The sequence below is a fragment of the Acipenser ruthenus genome, chromosome 17 (assembly GCF_902713425.1).
Source record: "Acipenser ruthenus chromosome 17, fAciRut3.2 maternal haplotype, whole genome shotgun sequence".
Classification (NCBI taxonomy): Eukaryota; Metazoa; Chordata; class Actinopteri; order Acipenseriformes; family Acipenseridae; genus Acipenser; species Acipenser ruthenus.
The window spans coordinates 108,560-127,212 of record NC_081205.1 but is presented as its reverse complement, the minus strand read 5'-3'; the positions used below and the strand labels follow the sequence as shown (position 1 = coordinate 127,212).

Here is an 18,653-nt window from a genome sequence, read left to right as displayed (position 1 = left end):
AGGGTTTGGAGTCTCTCTTACGATTAACCAACTGAAACCCTCAGACGAAGGGAACTACACATGCAAAGTGCAGACAGGGCATGGAATGAAATTTAAAAATGTCACAGTAGAGCTGGAGGGTGAGTCTCAACTGGGCTTGTCTCCAATGCTTTTGATGAAGATGAAGTGAATGTCTTGTGCATGTGGTTCGAGCAGCTTTCTTTTCGTTCAGTATTCCCTGCTGCAGTCGTTTAATGAGCCCTCTCTGTTCAGCCATATCTGTGTTGCTTGAGATACACCATAAGCCAGATTGCAGCGCATTGATCCGCGCATTGTGTACTTGCGTCTGTCACCCAGGTTGACCCTGCTTTATTAAAAGCAGTGTGAAATCACGTACCCGACCAACATGACACCGGATCCCGACCTGGGTAGAGCATGTCAGTGTGAAAGAGGCTTTAGATAACGTTTCTCTTTCTGTTAGCCCCCTACAGTGATTCCTCACCCGATTGCATGATCCAGGTGAAAGAGCTCACGTGTGTTTTCTCTGGAGGGTATCCAAAGGGTGAGATCCACTGGTTTGACGAGGAGGGCAACAATGTAACGGACCGTGCTTCCAACAACTGCAGTGAGACAGGAGAGGGTCTATTTAACATCAGCAGCTCCTACCACATAGGAAACCATTCATCCCAATCCTACAACTGCTCCCTGTGGATTCCAAGGTCTGCAGGTTACTCAGCAACCAAGCAAATCTCTTCAGGTAAGTGTGTTCCAGACAAACACATTGGAGTAATATAGATACAGTATCAGCCAATAGGGAAGCTGTGATGCTCCTAATCCTACAATATCTGTATGTTTGGAGAAGTGCTTGTTTTTTTTATATAGGGAGATTTGGCAATAAATGAATTTCAGCACATCCATATTTGAGACCACATGACTATGTAGGATCCCTAGCAGTTTGTGAGCGTCTTGTCTGTCTCAGAAGCTGCAGACGTTTTTCTGTTCTATCCTAGGATGGAATTCCTGTGCTCAGGCGAGTCTCGATGGAGCGAGCTCCAGGAAGGGGTTAACGGCAGCCCTGCTTGTATGGGAAGGCTTGCTCTGTGGGATTCTCATCTTCACAGCCTAAACACAGGGGCTGGGTTTTAGGGCCTGTGTGTGGCATCACAGAATTGAATTTGAATGCTTTCATGCACTGTAAAGAACTTTTGATATGTATTTTCTTGAAATAAATAGTGGTATGTATACTTGTTATGATGATATTCTGCATTTCTCAATAAAAGTGTTTTCAAATTGAACATTACTAGGGCTGAATTTATTATCACAAGCAGCATGGCAGTAATTATATTAGAAATGGTAAGTCCTACAGATTGACTGTACTTTATGAATACAATCTGTAGTGTTTCCAGTCTATAGAGAGAGGTCTCACCCAGTTGTTAAAAGTGTGATTTTGTAAACCCGCACATATACTGTGTGTATATATATATATATATATATATATATATATATATATATATATATATATATATATATATATATATATATATATATTAACAGGGCTGTGCTGATACTCGCACCCAGAACTGCCTTTAAGTATATATTAACAGGGCTGTGCTGATACTCGCACCCAGAACTGCCTTTAAGTAGTATTTAAATCAGCCAGAATTAAATCCATCCATTCATTACAGATATTTTCCTTGTCAGTTTACGGTCTCGGTACGGCAGTGCATACATTTTATATTTCTCGAGTTTAAAAAGATCTGGAGCCAGCGGTCAGTTTTAGAGGTTGTATTCCATTTGGAATTGCTGTGTTGCTTAATCTTGTAACACTCCATGCACAGTACTGTATTCAGAATTTTACATCAAAACCCACAACCACGCTGCTCTAGTAACAGCTGTCTGCAAACTGCTACTGTACTCTTGTGCTTAATGTCTTACTTGGAAATGCCCAACAATTTTCACATTCGTTATACTCTACTGCCCTCTGGTGGTTCTTGCATAGATCTGCTACTCTTAAGCCAAAGGTGTAATTCTAACATTCTACAATACAATACATTACAATACAGTACAATACAATACAATACAGTGCAACACATATTGAATTTCTTCTAGAATATCGTATAGAAGCTCTCATCCAGTCCTCAAGAGTCCAGAGCAGTTACATAAGGGTTTACTACACAGGGATGGAAATAAGACTCCCATTGCATAGTAGTTTGATCCATTCCTGGTTTTACTAGGAGTTTAATAAGACACACCTGAGAATATATTATCCACTCGAATAATATATTCATTCTCTGTTGAAATGGCTTGCACTGCAAATTATATCGGTATCCACTCGAATAATATATTCATTCTCTGTTGAAATGTCATGTTCCGCTTCTAGCTTCTGACAGCCACCACAAGTCTTCACACATAGGTAACCTCCCTGCCCCATAACGGTAAACGACAGTTTCTTTGTTGTCTGACTGCTGTTTCCTGTGTTATAAACACCCTGAGAGCGCAGCTCCTCTGAACCTACAGAACGGACAGTCTGTGGGTCTGGAGGACCATGTCAATAACAGCTTTGTGTCTTGAAAAGGCAGCAGAAGCTTCTCAGTGTGTCTCAGTCCCATGGCACTGGTTTTTCTCTCTCTTTATCACACTGATAAAACTGTGGTCAAGACGCTAGACTGTTATCTGGTGTTCCATCTTTTAAAAAAAGACCAAACAAAATAACTGTTTTTACCAGAAGAACACAAATAAATCTTTGTGATAGATAGCTTCTTGCAAGCAATGCAGACTCTCCGTTTAACTTGCTGGGTCTTTCTAATACTGACTTCTCGATGCATGTTCGGTAAGTTCAAAATTGCAAACATTTCTTTAGGTTTTGATTACAGTATACTGTATGAAACAGTGTGCATGATGTCAATATGTATTACTATATTATGTGTAGGAAAAGTGATAATTTTCTGTATTGCCCCATATATTTAATTAAATATCTAGATTTACTGTGCAATAAAAATAAATTCACTGGGATGCATCCAATATGACTTATTCTTTTAGTGTGTAATTATATATAAGATGTGAGGTATTGGCAAAACAAACTAGGCTAATAATAATAATAATAATAATAATAATAATAATAATAATAATAATAATAATAATAAATAATACCATGTCCAGTATGCAATCTATTTAAATAGTTTTGTTTTATTTAAATAGTTTGTTTAAAATGTCTAACTGAACGGAGTGATGGGTTTGTTTAAAATGTCTAACTGAACGGAGTGATGCGTTTGTTTAAAATGTCTAACTGAACGGAGTGATGCGTTTGTTTAAAATGTCTAACTGAACGGAATGATGGGTTTGTTTAAAATGTCTAACTGAACGGAGTGATGCGTTTGTTTAAAATGTCTAACTGAACGGAGTGATGCGTTTGTTTAAAATGTCTAACTGAACGGAGTGATGGGTTTGTTTAAAATGTCTAACTGAACGGAGTGAAAACACAACAGAAGAGGCTTCCAAAGTAATTACTAATAAGTTTGGGTTAAATAGCATCAATGAACATAAAATAATTTCAACTCCTTTGTTATTTTTGATATTATCCGCACACGGAACAGAAGTAGTTCCTTAAAGCCCCTTGTTTTGTTATGTAGCATTATTTTAATTTACATGTTTTGTCTCTTTATGATGGTGATTAATATATTATTAAGAGCAAAACTCCAAAATCAATCCACAGACCAGGCAGAACTGAAGACAGTTCTAGTGACAGTACAGCATACTGAACAACACGAAACTCCTGGGGTTTCAACACAATGTATCTTGCACAATAAATTAGAGGGACGATGAGCTGCTCTTTCTGAAGCAGCATAGTCTCACTAATCATTTCCTTTTTCCTGACAATTATACCCACCTAAACATGAAAGCAATTATTAATATGGAAAGTAGAGGAGTACACATTTGGACTCACAGTCTAACTGTGTAACTGTAAATATTATTTTGACTCCGATGTATTCACATGATTTAAAGGAACACAAATATACAGACATTTGGAGTCAGAGAAAATACTAACTTGGACATATCTAACCCCTCATAAACATGAATAAATAACTGTTAAACAGTTTCTAATATAGTGTATAATAGAGCAGTATTAAAGTATATTGATTTTAATAACACACTGTTTGTAGTGGTGTGTGCATTAAATGGTAATAAGTATACAAAGGGCTTGTTTAATTTGATCACCTCTTCTTCTGTGCAACCCGTTCAGTGAGCAGCGCTCTTTTTTCTGTTTAGACAGAGGATCGGTGTCAGCTTCTCAAGAGCCTGTCTACCTGGAGAAACATGAGGGCCAGTCCGCTGTGCTCTCCTGCTTCACTGACCACTCCGAGGGCCACATCGCAGGCTTCTACTTGAAAAGAAAGTGGAGAACTGCCCTGGAGGTCCTTTTCCAATCCGTCGAAGGCAGCAGTGGGGCCAGCAGCCTCTACAAGGACCGATTTCACATACAAGGGGACCTGAATACACATTGGCTAAATATAACTATCCTCAACCTGCGGCACAATGACACTGATTTGTACTCCTGTGAATTCCTCTATGACATGGGGTCACACAAAACAACCAAAACAAAAACATATTTCATCTTTGTAGATGGTAAGTTTGAATGACCAGCATTGCTTTAAATCAGATGGGATGGTTATTTTTCCTAATAATTTCCTGGCTGGGATCCCAAGGCATTGTTGATATCCTTTATCAGTCTCAATTTAATACTGTAACACTATAGAAGTTAGATCAATCTGTAACACTATAGAAGTTAGATCAATCTGTAACACTATAGAAGTTAGATCAATCTGTAACACTATAGAAGTTAGATCAATCTGTAACACTACAGAAGTTAGATCAATCTGTAACACTATAGAAGTTAGATCAATCTGTAACACTACAGAAGTTAGATCAAGCTGTAACACTACAGAAGTTAAATCAATCTGTAACACTACAGAAGTTAAATCAATCTGTAACACTATAGAAGTTAGATCAATCTGTAACACTATAGAAGTTAGATCAATCTGTAACACTATAGAAGTTAGATCAATCTGTAACACTTTTGTTTTAAGAAGTTATGAATATTTAATATTAAAAAATAAATAATGACTCCCAATCTCTTGCATCTGAAAGAAGCAAAACAGCAATACACAAGTGAGATGAAAACAACACTCTGAGTTCCTCGTGTACTCTCTGTGTCTGTGATCTCTGTGCAGCTCTACAGAGATCTCTCAGCCCTGCTCAGACTATTCCACGCTGCTCTTTGCCATCTCCGGAGTAGTGGCCCTGTTCCTCATGTACTCTCTGTGTCTGTATTCTCTGTGCAGATAATGGCACTCGAGAGCAGTGCAGCTCTACAGAGATCTCTCAGCCGTGCTCAGACTATTCCACGCTGCTCTTTGCCATCTCTGGAGCAGTAGCCCTGTTCCTCATTCTCATCACCCTCATGCTTTGTGTGAAGTTCGTAAGTATGACCACCTGTGATAGAGACACTAGAGAAGGAACATGTACAAATGTTGCTGATCTTTGTAATGGAAAATACATTCAGGTCTGAATTAGACACTCACACCCACACTCACACTCACCCTCACAACAACACCCACATACTCACACCCACAAGATCACCCACACACACACACTCACACCCACACTCAAACTCACACCCACAAGAACACCCACACCCACAATCACCCTCACAACAACACCCACATACTCACACCCACACTCAAACTCACACCCACAAGATCACCCACACACTCACACTCACACCCACACTCAAACTCACACCCACAAGAACACTCACACCCACAAGAACACACACACCCACGAACACACACACCCTCACACCCACAAGAACACCCACACACACCCACACTCACACTCACCCTCACAACAACACTCACATACTCACACTTACACCCACCCACATACTCGCACTCACACCCACACACACTCAAACTCACACCCACAACAACACCCACACCCATCCACACTTACAATCACACTCACCCACACCCACACACTGCAAGCTGCTTGATATTAAAAGATAAATCCCTTATAAACAACACAGTCCTATATTCTGAGAAGTGATATTTTTCTCATTTGCACTAGCTCTTGTCATGGTGATGAAGTCTATCAACATGTGAATTATGATTGCATCAAGCTGGCAAAGCAACACAAGGTGTTGTGATCTGCCTCGTCACAATCTTTTAAACACAAAAGACGGTTCTGTAGTCTAAAAATCATAAGAACAAAAAGCTGAAATGTGCTTAATATTAATTTAATAACCAGTCCTGAGTATTGATTGGGCATCACAAGCTTACTGGCTTCAAAGCAACCTGTTGGATAACACTAGTATTTTTTTCTTAGGCGATATTTCCTGATGGTCTGAGTAATCACATATGAGATGAATACGTTTGTGTGAGTGTGTGTGAGAGTGCATGCGTGTGCGTGTGCGTGTGCGTGTGCGTGTGTGTTCTTACCCAACACTAGTGTTTTCTTGTTTGATGGCACCAAAGTGAAAGCTTGATCTTCTTTCTTATTTCAGGCTCAGCGGTGCTGTCGCCCCCAGCCTCCAGCCCCGGTCCCAATATATGAGGTAATGACAGGGCTACCCCAAGGGGGCGCTGTGGACCACTTCGAGGGAATGGAGAACACCCACTATGCCAGCCCAGTGACGATACCCACTGACTTCAACCTCTATTCCAAAGTGGACCCCCGCTGATAATTGGGTCATTTCCTTCTGAAACATGCCAAGGCTTATTAAGACTGCTGGACTTGTTCTCCCTATTCCTGGTGTATGGTGTAATGCAGGGTTGCTCAACTGGAAGCCCAAGAGGAGGCCATTCAGCCCATCTTGCTCGTTTGGTTGTTAGTAGCTTATTGATCCCAGAATCTCATCAAGCAGCTTCTTGAAGGATCCCAGGGTGTCAGCTTCAACAACATTACTGGGGAGTTGGTTCCAGACCCCCACAATTCACAGTGTAAAAATGTGCCTCCTATTTTGTATTCTGAATGCCCCTTTATCTAATCTCCATTTGTGACCCCTGGTCCTTGTTTCTTTTTTCAGGACGAAAGAGAAGAGAAAAAAATAGCAAATATATTAAATGAATACTTTTCACAAGTTTTTACAAAGGAGGATACGGACAACATGCCCCACATGTCGAACTGTTCCAATCCAGTTTTAAATAACTTTAGCATAACAGAGGCAGAAGTGTTAAAGGGACTAGGAGCTCTTAAAATAAACAAATCCCCTGGGCCAGATGAGATCCTCCCAAAAGTACTCAAAGAAATGAAACAAGTTATTTACAAACCGCTAACCAAGATCATGCAACAGTCTCTTGACACAGGGGTTGTACCGACAGACTGGAGAATTGCAAACGTAATACCGATCCACAAAAAGGGAGACGAAACCGAACCAGGTAACAACAGACCAATAAGACTGACTTCTATTATATGTAAACTTACGGAAACTATAATAAGATCCAAAATGGAAAATTACCTATATGGTAGCAGTATCCTGGGAGACAGTCAGCATGGTTTTAGGAAAAGGAGATCATGTCTAACTAACCTGCTTGATTTTCTTGAGGATGCAACATTGACAATGGATAATTGCAAAGCATATGACATGGTTTATTTAGATTTCCAGAAAGCTTTTTGACAAAGTCCAGCATAAAAGATTAACTCTCAAACTGAACGAAGTAGGGATTCAAGTAAATGCATGCACATGGATTAGGGAGTGGTTAACATGTAGAAAACAGAGAGTACTGATTAGGAGAGAAACCTCAAAATAGAGTGAGGTAACCAGTGGAGTACCACAGGGATCAGTATTAGGTCCTCTGCTATTCCTAATCTGCATTAATGATTTAGATTCTGGTATAGTAAGCAAACTTGTTAAATTTGCAGACGACACAAAAATAGGAGAAGTGGCTAAAACCCTTGCAGCAGCAAAGGTCATTCAAAATATGGGAGATAGTGAAATTGAAGAAGGAATCTATGAAAAAGACCTAGGAGTTTATGTTGACTCAGAAATGTCTTCATCTAGACAATGTGGGGAAGTTATAAAATAGGCCAACAAGATGCTCGGATACATAGTGAAAAGTGTTGAATTTAAGTCAAGGGAAGTAATGTTAAAACTTTACAATCCATTAGTAAGACCTCATCTAGAATATTGTGTTCAGTTCTGGTCACCTTGCTACAAAAAGGATATTGCTGCTCTAGAAAGAGTGCAAAGAAGAGCGACCAGAATTATTCTGGGTTTAAAAGGCATGTCATATGCAGACAGGCTTAAATAATTGAATCTATTCAGTCTTGAACAAAGAAGACTATGCGGTGATCTGATTCAAACATTCAAAATCCTAAAAGGTATTGACAATGTCGACCCAAGGGACTTTTTCCGACCTGAAAAAAGAAACAAGGACCATGGGTCACAAATGGAGATTAGATAAAGGGGCATTCAGAACACAAAATAGGAGACACTTTTTTACACAGAGAATTGTGAGGGTCTGGAACCAACTCCCCAGTAATGTTGTTGAAGCTGACACCCTGGGATCCTTCAAGAAGCTGCTTGATGAGATTCTGGGATCAATAAGCTACTAACAACCAAACGAGCAAGATGGGCTGAATGGCCTCCTCTTGTTTGTAAACTTTCTTATGTTCTATGTTACATTTTAATTATTGCTTCAAATATAAATGAAGAAAATAAATGCTTGCCTGTTTAATGCCATGTCTCGCCACTCCGAAAGATTCCTGCAAAAAAGAGAGAGAAAGTGCAGTTATACTGTAATAGAGTAGTTTTTTTTAAAAGGGAGAAGTAATTACTGTTTGTTTTAATATAAGTGGATGTATTTAGTGGGAATGTACATAGTTTTTAAAGTTTTTGAAGGTTTGTTCCAGCTGATTGCTTAGGGGATAAATACTTGAAATACTCTGCTTCAGCATTGAAGTGCTATACATACATTTTTATGCTCTACAAATTTCAGCTTCAATAAAAATGGGATTGCAACCCTATTCCTGCCTCTTGACTGTTCCCTGTCCCAACACCAGCCTCTCTGCAACATTTCCATGGAGCTTCACTGCACCAGCCTGCCTGCACATTTCCATGGAGCTTCACTGCACCAGCCTGCCTGCACAGTTCCATGGAGCTTCACTGCACCAGCCTGCCTGCACATTTCCATGGAGCTTCACTGCACCAGCCTGCCTGCACATTTCCATGGAGCTTCACTGCACCAGCCTGCCTGCACATTTCCATGGAGCTTCACTGCACCAGCCTGCCTGCACATTTCCATGGAGCTTCACTGCACCAGCCTGCCTGCACAGTTCCATGGAGCTTCACTGCACCAGCCTGCCTGCACATTTCCATGGAGCTTCATTGCACCAGCCTGCCTGCACATTTCCATGGAGCTTCACTGCACCAGCCTGCCTGCACATTTCCATGGAGCTTCATTGCACCAGCCTGCCTGCACATTTCCATGGAGCTTCATTGCACCAGCCTGCCTGCACATTTCCATGGAGCTTCATTGCACCAGCCTGCCTGCACATTTCCATGGAGCTTCATTGCACCAGCCTGCCTGCACATTTCCATGGAGCTTCACTGCACCAGCCTGCCTGCACATTTCCATGGAGCTTCATTGCACCAGCCTGCCTGCACATTTCCATGGAGCTTCACTGCACCAGCCTGCCTGCACATTTCCATGGAGCTTCACTGCACCAGCCTGCCTGCACATTTCCATGGAGCTTCATTGCACCAGCCTGCCTGCACATTTCCATGGAGCTTCACTGCACCAGCCTGCCTGCACATTTCCATGGAGCTTCACTGCACCAGCCTGCCTGCACATTTCCATGGAGCTTCATTGCACCAGCCTGCCTGCACATTTCCATGGAGCTTCACTGCACCAGCCTGCCTGCACATTTCCATGGAGCTTCACTGCACCAGCCTGCCTGCACATTTCCATGGAGCTTCATTGCACCAGCCTGCCTGCACATTTCCATGGAGCTTCACTGCACCAGCCTGCCTGCACATTTCCATGGAGCTTCACTGCACCAGCCTCTCTGCAACATTTCCATGGAGCTTCACTGCACCAGCCTGCCTGCACATTTCACAGCTTTCCAGACCTACAATACGGGTGCATCTCTGTGTTTACAATGATCCCATGTACTACACTGAGCTATTTATATATATGGTTCAGCATGTTGGACATATTTTTGAGTTTGGAGGTAGTTTCAAGTCTATTCTTAAAATCTAAATATAATCAGCAATCTAGTTAAATGACAAATAACCCATTTAGAGAAGAGAACGCCCCTAACGAACATCTGTGGTCCTGATAGCACAGGAGGAGGAAGGGCTGAGTTGTGCAAGTGGTTTGTGGTCTGGGTGAAACCTCATTTCCTTTCCAAATCATAATTTGAATAGTTAAGATGTTTTTAGTCTGTCACTTTCTATGTCTTTGGTGCAAGTTTGCTCAGTGCAAGGTTGGCAAGTATAGCAAACAGAATATTCTGAATATTTATTTGGGATCCAGAATATTTTTACCATGTAAATTGGGTATCTGTGATCTTTTCTCTTCTTCAAGGGCTTGCAATCTGACTGCAAATTGCAACACAGCCCAAAGATTTCAAATCCTGTGGGTTGGTGACTGAAAGGTCAGGCAACATTTTTCAGCCTGGAAATATGGTCTAGAACCAAACAGTAGCATTCGTTAGAGTATAGTGGAGCGCAAACAGTAGCATTCGTTAGAGTATAGTGGAGCGCAAACAGTAACATTGGTTAGAGTATAGTGGAGCGCAAACAGTAACACTGGTTAGAGTATAGTGGAGTGTCTTTATTAACATATTTTCTCTTGGTATGTACAACAAAATGTATACTTTGTGTATAGTTGCAACAGAAATGCAAATTGCACTATGCTTGCGCTGCGACTGGCCCATCTTAGTACATCTACCCCTCAACATGTAGAGTTGCATATTAAAGCATCATCAGACTGAATGCGTTTTTGTTTGCTGTACCTCCAAGTCAATGTTCAATACATTTTGACGACACTAAATAAATAGTTTCCAGAAGCACTGTGGCGAGTCACAAGCGTGATTTTAACAAGCAGGCTGCAAGAAGTTTCTGGAAATATCTTCATAAATGTTCCGTTTCACTTTGCCTGTGGTCAGGTGGAGCACAGGAAATGAATTGCTAGTGGTTTTGCCCATCTTTCACAGAACAGAAAGTAGTGCCTCTTATAGGTTTGTGTATTCATGTTTGTGAGCATCGACTTACCGCTTGGTAAAACTCTCATTTTCAGCCAAGAAGCAACAGTGCCCATCTTATACGGTCAGTGAGGACAGTACAAGATGGACAGCTGGATAATTGGGTGATGATAAAACGTATAAATGGATAAAACAACATCAAAGCAAGATACAGCACACAACTTTCGTAACATGCTTAAAAATACAGTAACAGCAACCTGCATGCCATTTGAATTCTTTATAAAACTTGAAAGAACTGATTGCAATATTTTTCAACATTCAAGAAAAAGCTGCAGTTTATTAATAGTTTGAAAGAAGCTCCATAGTTCATGAAAACTCTGACAATTACATTCTAGAAGAGAAAAAAAACGCATTAAAAGCCACCCCCTCCCCCAAACTGATAAATAACACACAGCCCCTCCAAACTGCTGGCCCCCACCCCCCCCCCCCCGCACTGAGGTGGAGAACAGAACGAAACAGCTTCTGAGCAGAGAGCGAGAGGGGGAGGAGAATGAAACAGCTTCTGAGCAGAAACAATTGTCTAGAAAACAACCCTAAATGAAAAGAGATACATAAGGAACAGCGCAGGCCTTCACCCCCAGTTTGTGCATAGTTCACGATCCATTTAAAACCAGCTTTGTCAAATGTGTTGCAGAAACCCAGCTTTTCATAAAGTATTCTTTATTACCTGGCACACTACGAGACAGACAGAGAGAAAGAAAAGTAAAGCACAATGTTCCTGATCAAGCAGGCAAGGGACCTCTGTGTAAGAAAATACAACAGTTTAAAACATACAGCAATGGTATGTTAGTTCACTGTCCTTTAAAACAATCAAAGAGCATTGAGCATTTTGTTTAAAATGTAAAGCAATTCTTTTAATATATAGATTTATATATAAAGCACTCCTCAATTTTTTTTTCAGTTCATTTCGAGTCCATTATTTGGTAAATATGTAACTGCTACGGATTCAGAAACAAAAGGTATTTTCTTCTTTAAAAATCCATAACCTTCAGTGCTTGGAGTTGTTTTTTTTATTATGTTCTTTTTTTTCATAAAAATGTACATTAAAATGGCGTGGAGTTGGTACTCTGGAACCCTAGCCTTCCTGAGACATCGTCCACGTTTTATTTGTGTGCAAGATAGTGAGCAAGTTACGTTTTCTTTTACAAAGGAAAATAACATAACAATTAAAAGATACAGGCTTGATAGTCCGTAAATCAATAACATCAACAACATCCATACAACAACAACACAATCAAATCAAATCAAAGTGAACTAGTACACAACAACACTGTTCAATCCCAGAGTTCTGAAAGTAGCAGAATCTTCATTCTGAAAACAAGTTCATTTTTCATTTTATTGGAAGAGTATCTTTCCTTTTTGTTTTCCAAACGCTCCTGTAATAAATTCCTTTTCTGTGAAGTTCAGAAAAAATAAATGTTTGTAAACGGTAGGTGGCCTTCCAAAAAAAAAAAAAAAAAAAAAAAAAAAAGTAGGCACCTCTGAAATGAGTCTCATTCTGGAACCCGAGTCCTGCCTCCTGCCTCCTGCCTCCTGCCTCCCTCTGTTGTCCAACACAGAGAGCCTTCCTCCTTCTCTAACGACATGCTATGGCCACAGTTCTTCAAAAATCCTTTTTTTTTTGTAATAATAATTTTTGTCTTTTTTCTATAAACTGGAAAAAGAAATAAAATGGTGCAATACTCTTATTCTAATCCTGTTCTATAATAATAATAATAATAATAATATAATAATAATAATAATAATAATATTAATAAACATCTGGATTATTCCACAATAAAAGCCACTACAAGGTAGATAAACATGTTACAGATTGGTTAAGTCCTTGAGTAAACATTTCCACATGAAGTGTCATCGAGTCCCCTCTGTACTTAACGATCGCAGACACGCAGTGCTAATGACAAGAATAACAATATCCATCACTGCGTTTCTTTACAGACAAGCAAATAAAAGCATATACTGAATAAGAACACAAACACATTCACCCACCCTGGCACATTCATACTGGTTTCTTACCACAGGCTCTCTCTCTCTCTCTCTCTCTCTCTCTCACACCTGCTTCTGTGCAAACCCTCACTACAACAGTTTCATCTTTTTGCCTTTTGTTTTTTTTTCACTTTGAACTGGCGTGTCAAACTCGGAAGTGTATGAGTGACAAAATCATTACATAAACAGTGTTCACATTACATTATTGGCATTTCATTTTTGATTCAAGTATTTGTATATTTCTGTTTTGATATGTTTATGATTTTTTTTACTTTTTTGGGGGAAAAGAAAGGTGGAGTTATATGATGATACTACTACTACTACTAGTACTAATATAATAATAATAATAATAATCAGCACATGCATATTCAACCCAGGCCCTTAAAAAGAAAGATGAAGTTCTTAATGTCTGGGGGTCATGCACTCAACATATCTTTCAGAACTGCAATCATTAATGGATGTGACCGTGACAGGTTATCATTGCTGGTGCAGCCATTACATCAAGGAAAGCTTCAAAAGCCTGACGCTTGGAGAAGTCCTGGGCAGGGCAGGGAGTACAGCGTTTTTAAAAAAGACATTTCTAAATGCAACTTGCAGAACACTGCAGTTGAGGTAAGTGCTGCGTTACCCTAGGGACAGAATAATATAGTTAATACAGTTCCCAAGGGCATCTCGGACTCTGCATGCTGGCTCATGCGGGCGCACTGACACTGCTTAGGGAAGGACAGGCTTAGGACCCCCTTCCAGCAATGGCAGAGCCCAAACACTAAAATGAAAACAATCTTTTTGGTATAAAAAAATATGTACTCGGCTAGCCCGCCTACAACAGTGCGTTCTTCTTATTGTAGAGAATGAGAAGGTTACACCGTGTAACAAATTATTTTTTTGGTTCCTGGGTAGTAAGTGTTATTTCCTAATTGCTTATGCCTCAAAAGTATAGAAAATTGATATTCCCCACAAACTTTGCTTTTGTGACCAGGACAGTGATATTTTGAAATTTACCTATTTTCCAGAACATTCCAGATAGATTCAGTGCTGAGTAAACTTGGAGTAACTTCTAGAACTTTCCAGTAATATAAATAGTAGTATAAATACAGGGGCCTTAAGCCCACCAGTTTAGTTTAGTTCCAGCTGCCTAAGTGGATTCATATCTGCATTTTTCTGAGATGGCATCAAGAGGCTGCAAGCATCCAGCAGACGCATTTTGCTATGTCTGCGGCCAATTTATCAAGACAAGAGCGAAAAAGTACTCCGTGGAAGCATCTGCTAAGATGTGTGAGGCCTACAAGACATATTTCGGCATGCCTGTCGGGGATCAAGACAAACCCTGGGCACCTCATTTCACCTGCGAGCACTGCAAAAAAACGGTAAGATGGACAATTGTTGCTCGGAATTATATGTTATAAAATTTGTTAAAATTTTTAAAATTGTAAAAGTTTTTAATTTTAAAATGTTTTACAATTTTCAATGTTATTGAAAAAATATATCATATATGAAAAATGTTGCGAGAATCTCTTACACATTAGTCATGGGTGAAATAAATGTATTTTTGTAGGATGGTACAGAGGGGAAAAGAGAGCCATGAAGTTCACTATCCCAAGAATTTGGTGGGAACCCACTGACCACTCAAGCAACTGCTACTTCTGCATGGTGGAGCCTTCCAAACATCGAACTGGCAAGAATACACCTGCTATCACGTATCCGGACTTTCCTTCATCCATCGCCCCGGTGCCACACTGCCATGAGCTCCCCGTACCCACTCCTCCGGAGAGAGAGCAGCAAGTCAGAGAGCGAGGAAGACGTTGTAGATCCAGATGACAATTTCAGAGGTGGAGCTGAGGAGAGAAACCCATACTACCCCAACCAAAAAGACTACTCGTTTCTAAATCTTTTGTAGTCATTTTTGTATTACTTTAGTATAAATACATGTTAATTTGGATTCATATGTTGTTTTTTTCTGACTTTATGTGAACGAAAAGACACAAATTCGCCCATTTCCTCATTGGAAATAGGTAAATTTCAAAACATCACTGTCCTGGTCACAAAAGCAAAGTTTGTGGGGAATAAAAGCCATTTTCTATACTTTTGAGGCATAAGCAATTAGGAAATAACACTTACTACCCAGGAACAAAAATTGTGTTACATAAAGTCATCTTCACAACTCTGATCACTCCTTCCCCTTGCTATGAATAGTTCCCAGCTATCACTCTAGCTTTGTTTTAACAACCTTGCCATTAACCAATTAAACATCCTGCCTGCTTGACTCTAATTAATGGGCCTCACTGCCTCCAGGCACTGGAATGGAATGGATGCTCCTTCCTGCCTCCACTCGCCTGCAGCGTGGCTCCAAGTGTATTTGTGCAAAGATCATTTAACTAGATGAGCATGAAAACAGGAAGCTGTATTTACCACTGCTTGTCAAGCACTTGGAAATGGACTTTGTACCTGGCCCCTGGGATCTCTTTCTAAAGTAAATGATGGTGCGGACCCCACCTATCTAATACCACATTAGTTAACAACAGTTTTTTTTTTTCAAGTTTCTACCCCAGCTTTACCACTTTCACATAAGAGATGAGTATGCGCAAGCACTTTGGGGAGGATTGTTAAACCCTTGCTAGGACAGTGTCCAGTGTCCACGAGTAACAGTGTCTCCTCAAAGCAAAAGTAACAACCAGCTCGTATTGGCACATGATCACAGGGGGGTGGCGCTGTCCACAACGCGTCTGTCTTGGGCCAAACCCTCAATGGTTTTCAAAACGTTGTAAAAGCACCAGCTAGATATATAAAGGTCAGCCTTTGTTTCTTTTCTGAAAGAGGACTGGCCCTGCTTTAGCCACCCACTGTCCAAGAGGCTGCAGTGCTGATAACCAGTGAAGACCACTTTGCTTGTCTGGATATCGAGCCTAGTAATCTTCACTGGAGGTGCAGTTCTGTAAGGCAGTTTGGCCCACCAATCAGAGCCCTGGGATTCCTGAATGCCCTGCCTCACTGGAACCAGGAGTTTCTCTAATATCTCACTCCAAAACTAGGTCATGCTTAACACGATAGTCCCATGAGACTGAGCAGGTACAGCACACTGCTAAACACCCTGATTAGGAAAACTCAGAGATAGTACTGTAGTGAGAAGCCAATGTGCTGCTATCATTGAATACACTGAACTCATCTATAAAACACTGGAGCCTGTTATAACTGATCGGTGAAGTGAAGTGAGCAATGGAAACTTTACTGATCTTGAGCTGGGACTGTCAGCCTCGCTGAACCCAGATCAGCTTCACTACACAGAATGGCAGCCAAATGCACATGTGCTTTACTGATCTTGAGCTGGGACTGTCAGCCTCGCTGAACCCAGATCAGCCTCACTACACAGAATGGCAGCCAAATGCACATGTGCTTTACTGATCTTGAGCTGGGACTGGCAGCCTCGCTGAACCCAGATCAGCTTCACTACACAGAATGGCAGCCAAATGCACATGTGCTTTGAGCGGGAGTACCGCTAATCAAAGTGAATTTTCAGAGAGGCTTCACAGCAGACAGGCACCCGATGACCAGATGTTACAGTACAAGGTAGAGTTACAGGGACTTGATCTTCTGTGTAACGCTACAAGTGTAGCATCTTGAAGGAGTCCAATCTTTGATGTAACAGTGGTATTTACTTTGATATTTTAAAAACATATTCTGCAATAATCATCTACAAGTAGTTTCAAACCAATAGAGTGCACAGAAAACACAGAGGAACCAGCAGCTTGATCCGCTGGAGTCGTTCTGTTCAGCAGCTTGATCCGCTGGAGTCGTTCTGTTCAGCAGCTTGATCCGCTGGAGTCGTTCTGTTCAGCAGCTTGATCCGCTGGAGTTGTTCTTCTCCTTCAGGGTTTACAGCACTGCTTGTTTTCAGAGTCACTGGCATCGTAGAGTAGGAGTGTCTTGCTCTTGTAAGTGCTATAATCAACCGAAAAGGTTGAAAAAAAGTCTCAATTTACACATTTGTACATAACCAATATATACGCACGCTTGCCTACACCTTTATAAGAAACACCCCCGATTTGGTTTGATGGTGGGTTGCTGTTCCCACACCTCCCCTATCCGCTGTACACAAAGCAGCCAGTCCATATCGAAGGTTTCACACTGAAAGCAGTCAGGAAGGGGGAGAGGAAGGGCAGCTGGTGGTCATGAGACCAGGACTGCAGTCATGGAGGGGGAGAGGACGGGCAGCTGCTGCTCATGCCTCGCAGTCCACCGGTGTCTTAAAAACCCTGTGTCCGGTGATGGCAGCACAGAAAGCAGCGTCTGCCCAGGAAAGTGTCTGGAAATGAAGCTGCTGCTGCTGCTGCACCTCTCCTGAAGACGAAGGTCACGTGACAGTGTTGAGAGAACAAGGCTGACACACCATTGCAGTGCTTTCAGAGGTGTTTTCCCATAAATGAGTAGACAGGGGTACATATGCATTCACACACATCACATCCATACACATAAGACACCGTTTTTGATTACATTTCTTGCAGCTTATTTTGCGATCGGTATATAGATATTATTAAGTATTAAACAGCAGTGCAAACCCTCGAGTCGCGGTGTAACAGAAATCATAGCATCATTATTGTTAAAACTTGTTCTCTGTTGCATGTGCTGGCTCAGAATGGGACTGTACAACTGAATCAATGATTTTCTTCAAAATTAAAAAACAAACAAACAACCGGGCTGGAGAGCAGTTAAGGCTAATAGTGCTGAAGAGAGTACGTGAACCATTCCTACTGGGCGTGCTCGGAATGATGTAGTATTGAGGGGAGGGGCTTGAAGGGGTGGGGTCATGATGGGGGAGGGGCTAGAGGGAAAGGTCAAAATGGCAGCTTGTTTTATCAGTTCTCCTGAAAACACAATTCCTACTGAATGTCAGAATTAGTAGAAACACGTCATTCAAATGTTTTCTTTTTATGTATTTTTTCCACTAATCTTGAAAACTGTTTTGAATACTTATAAAATGAAAAAAGGAAGTCAGCAGCCTCCAGCCCGCCACATTCCGTTTCTGTTTCCATTGGCGAGTCAGAGCAATGGTTCCTTTCTCATCTACGGATTATCTCCATGTGATTTGCTTGGCTAGCTTTCCATCCCTACATGGTCTCTCCACTCAGCAAGTCTCCCGGAAGCAGTGTGTTGATGGGGGTGGGGCTCCCGATCCCCCTGGAGTCCTCTCCTCCAGGGGGTCCCCAGAGACTGGAATACTGGGGGACCCCTCCCCACAGCAGCTCGCTGCCCCCCTTCCCTCCGCCGCTATTCCAGTGCCCTGCCCCTCCCAAACGCGTCTGATTGGTGCCCGGATGGGCCTGCCAGCTGGTGGTGGGGGTCAGAGATTGACCCTGTGCAAAGAAGCGGTTCACGTCCTCCTCCCCGGCGAACTCTGCCAGGATGGTAGTGTTACCCAGAACGCACCTGGA

The 18,653-nt window shown here is 41.4% G+C and overlaps 2 protein-coding genes across 4 annotated transcripts in view; one reads left to right on the top strand and one right to left on the bottom strand.

Moving 5' to 3' along the window:
• The first annotated feature begins 2,477 nt into the window (after nt 1-2,477).
• LOC117974103 (uncharacterized) lies at nt 2,478-9,348 on the top strand. The gene is made up of 4 exons (XM_034928558.2): nt 2,478-2,809; nt 4,246-4,602; nt 5,319-5,455; nt 6,539-9,348. The coding sequence occupies exons 1-4, from the start codon at nt 2,749-2,751 to the stop codon at nt 6,713-6,715; spliced, it is 732 nt and encodes a 243-aa protein (XP_034784449.1). The 5' UTR covers nt 2,478-2,748; the 3' UTR covers nt 6,716-9,348.
• Nucleotides 9,349-12,233: 2,885 nt separating this feature from the next.
• Nucleotides 12,234-18,653, bottom strand: part of LOC117423395 (trinucleotide repeat-containing gene 6C protein) — a 40,627-nt gene continuing 34,207 nt past the window's right edge. For all 3 annotated transcript variants that reach the window (XM_058989660.1, XM_058989661.1, XM_058989662.1), the window contains one exon: nt 12,234-18,648. In XM_058989660.1, coding sequence (XP_058845643.1) covers nt 18,330-18,648 — 319 coding nt within the window. In that variant the 3' untranslated portion in view covers nt 12,234-18,329. The remainder of the gene's footprint in view (nt 18,649-18,653) is intronic.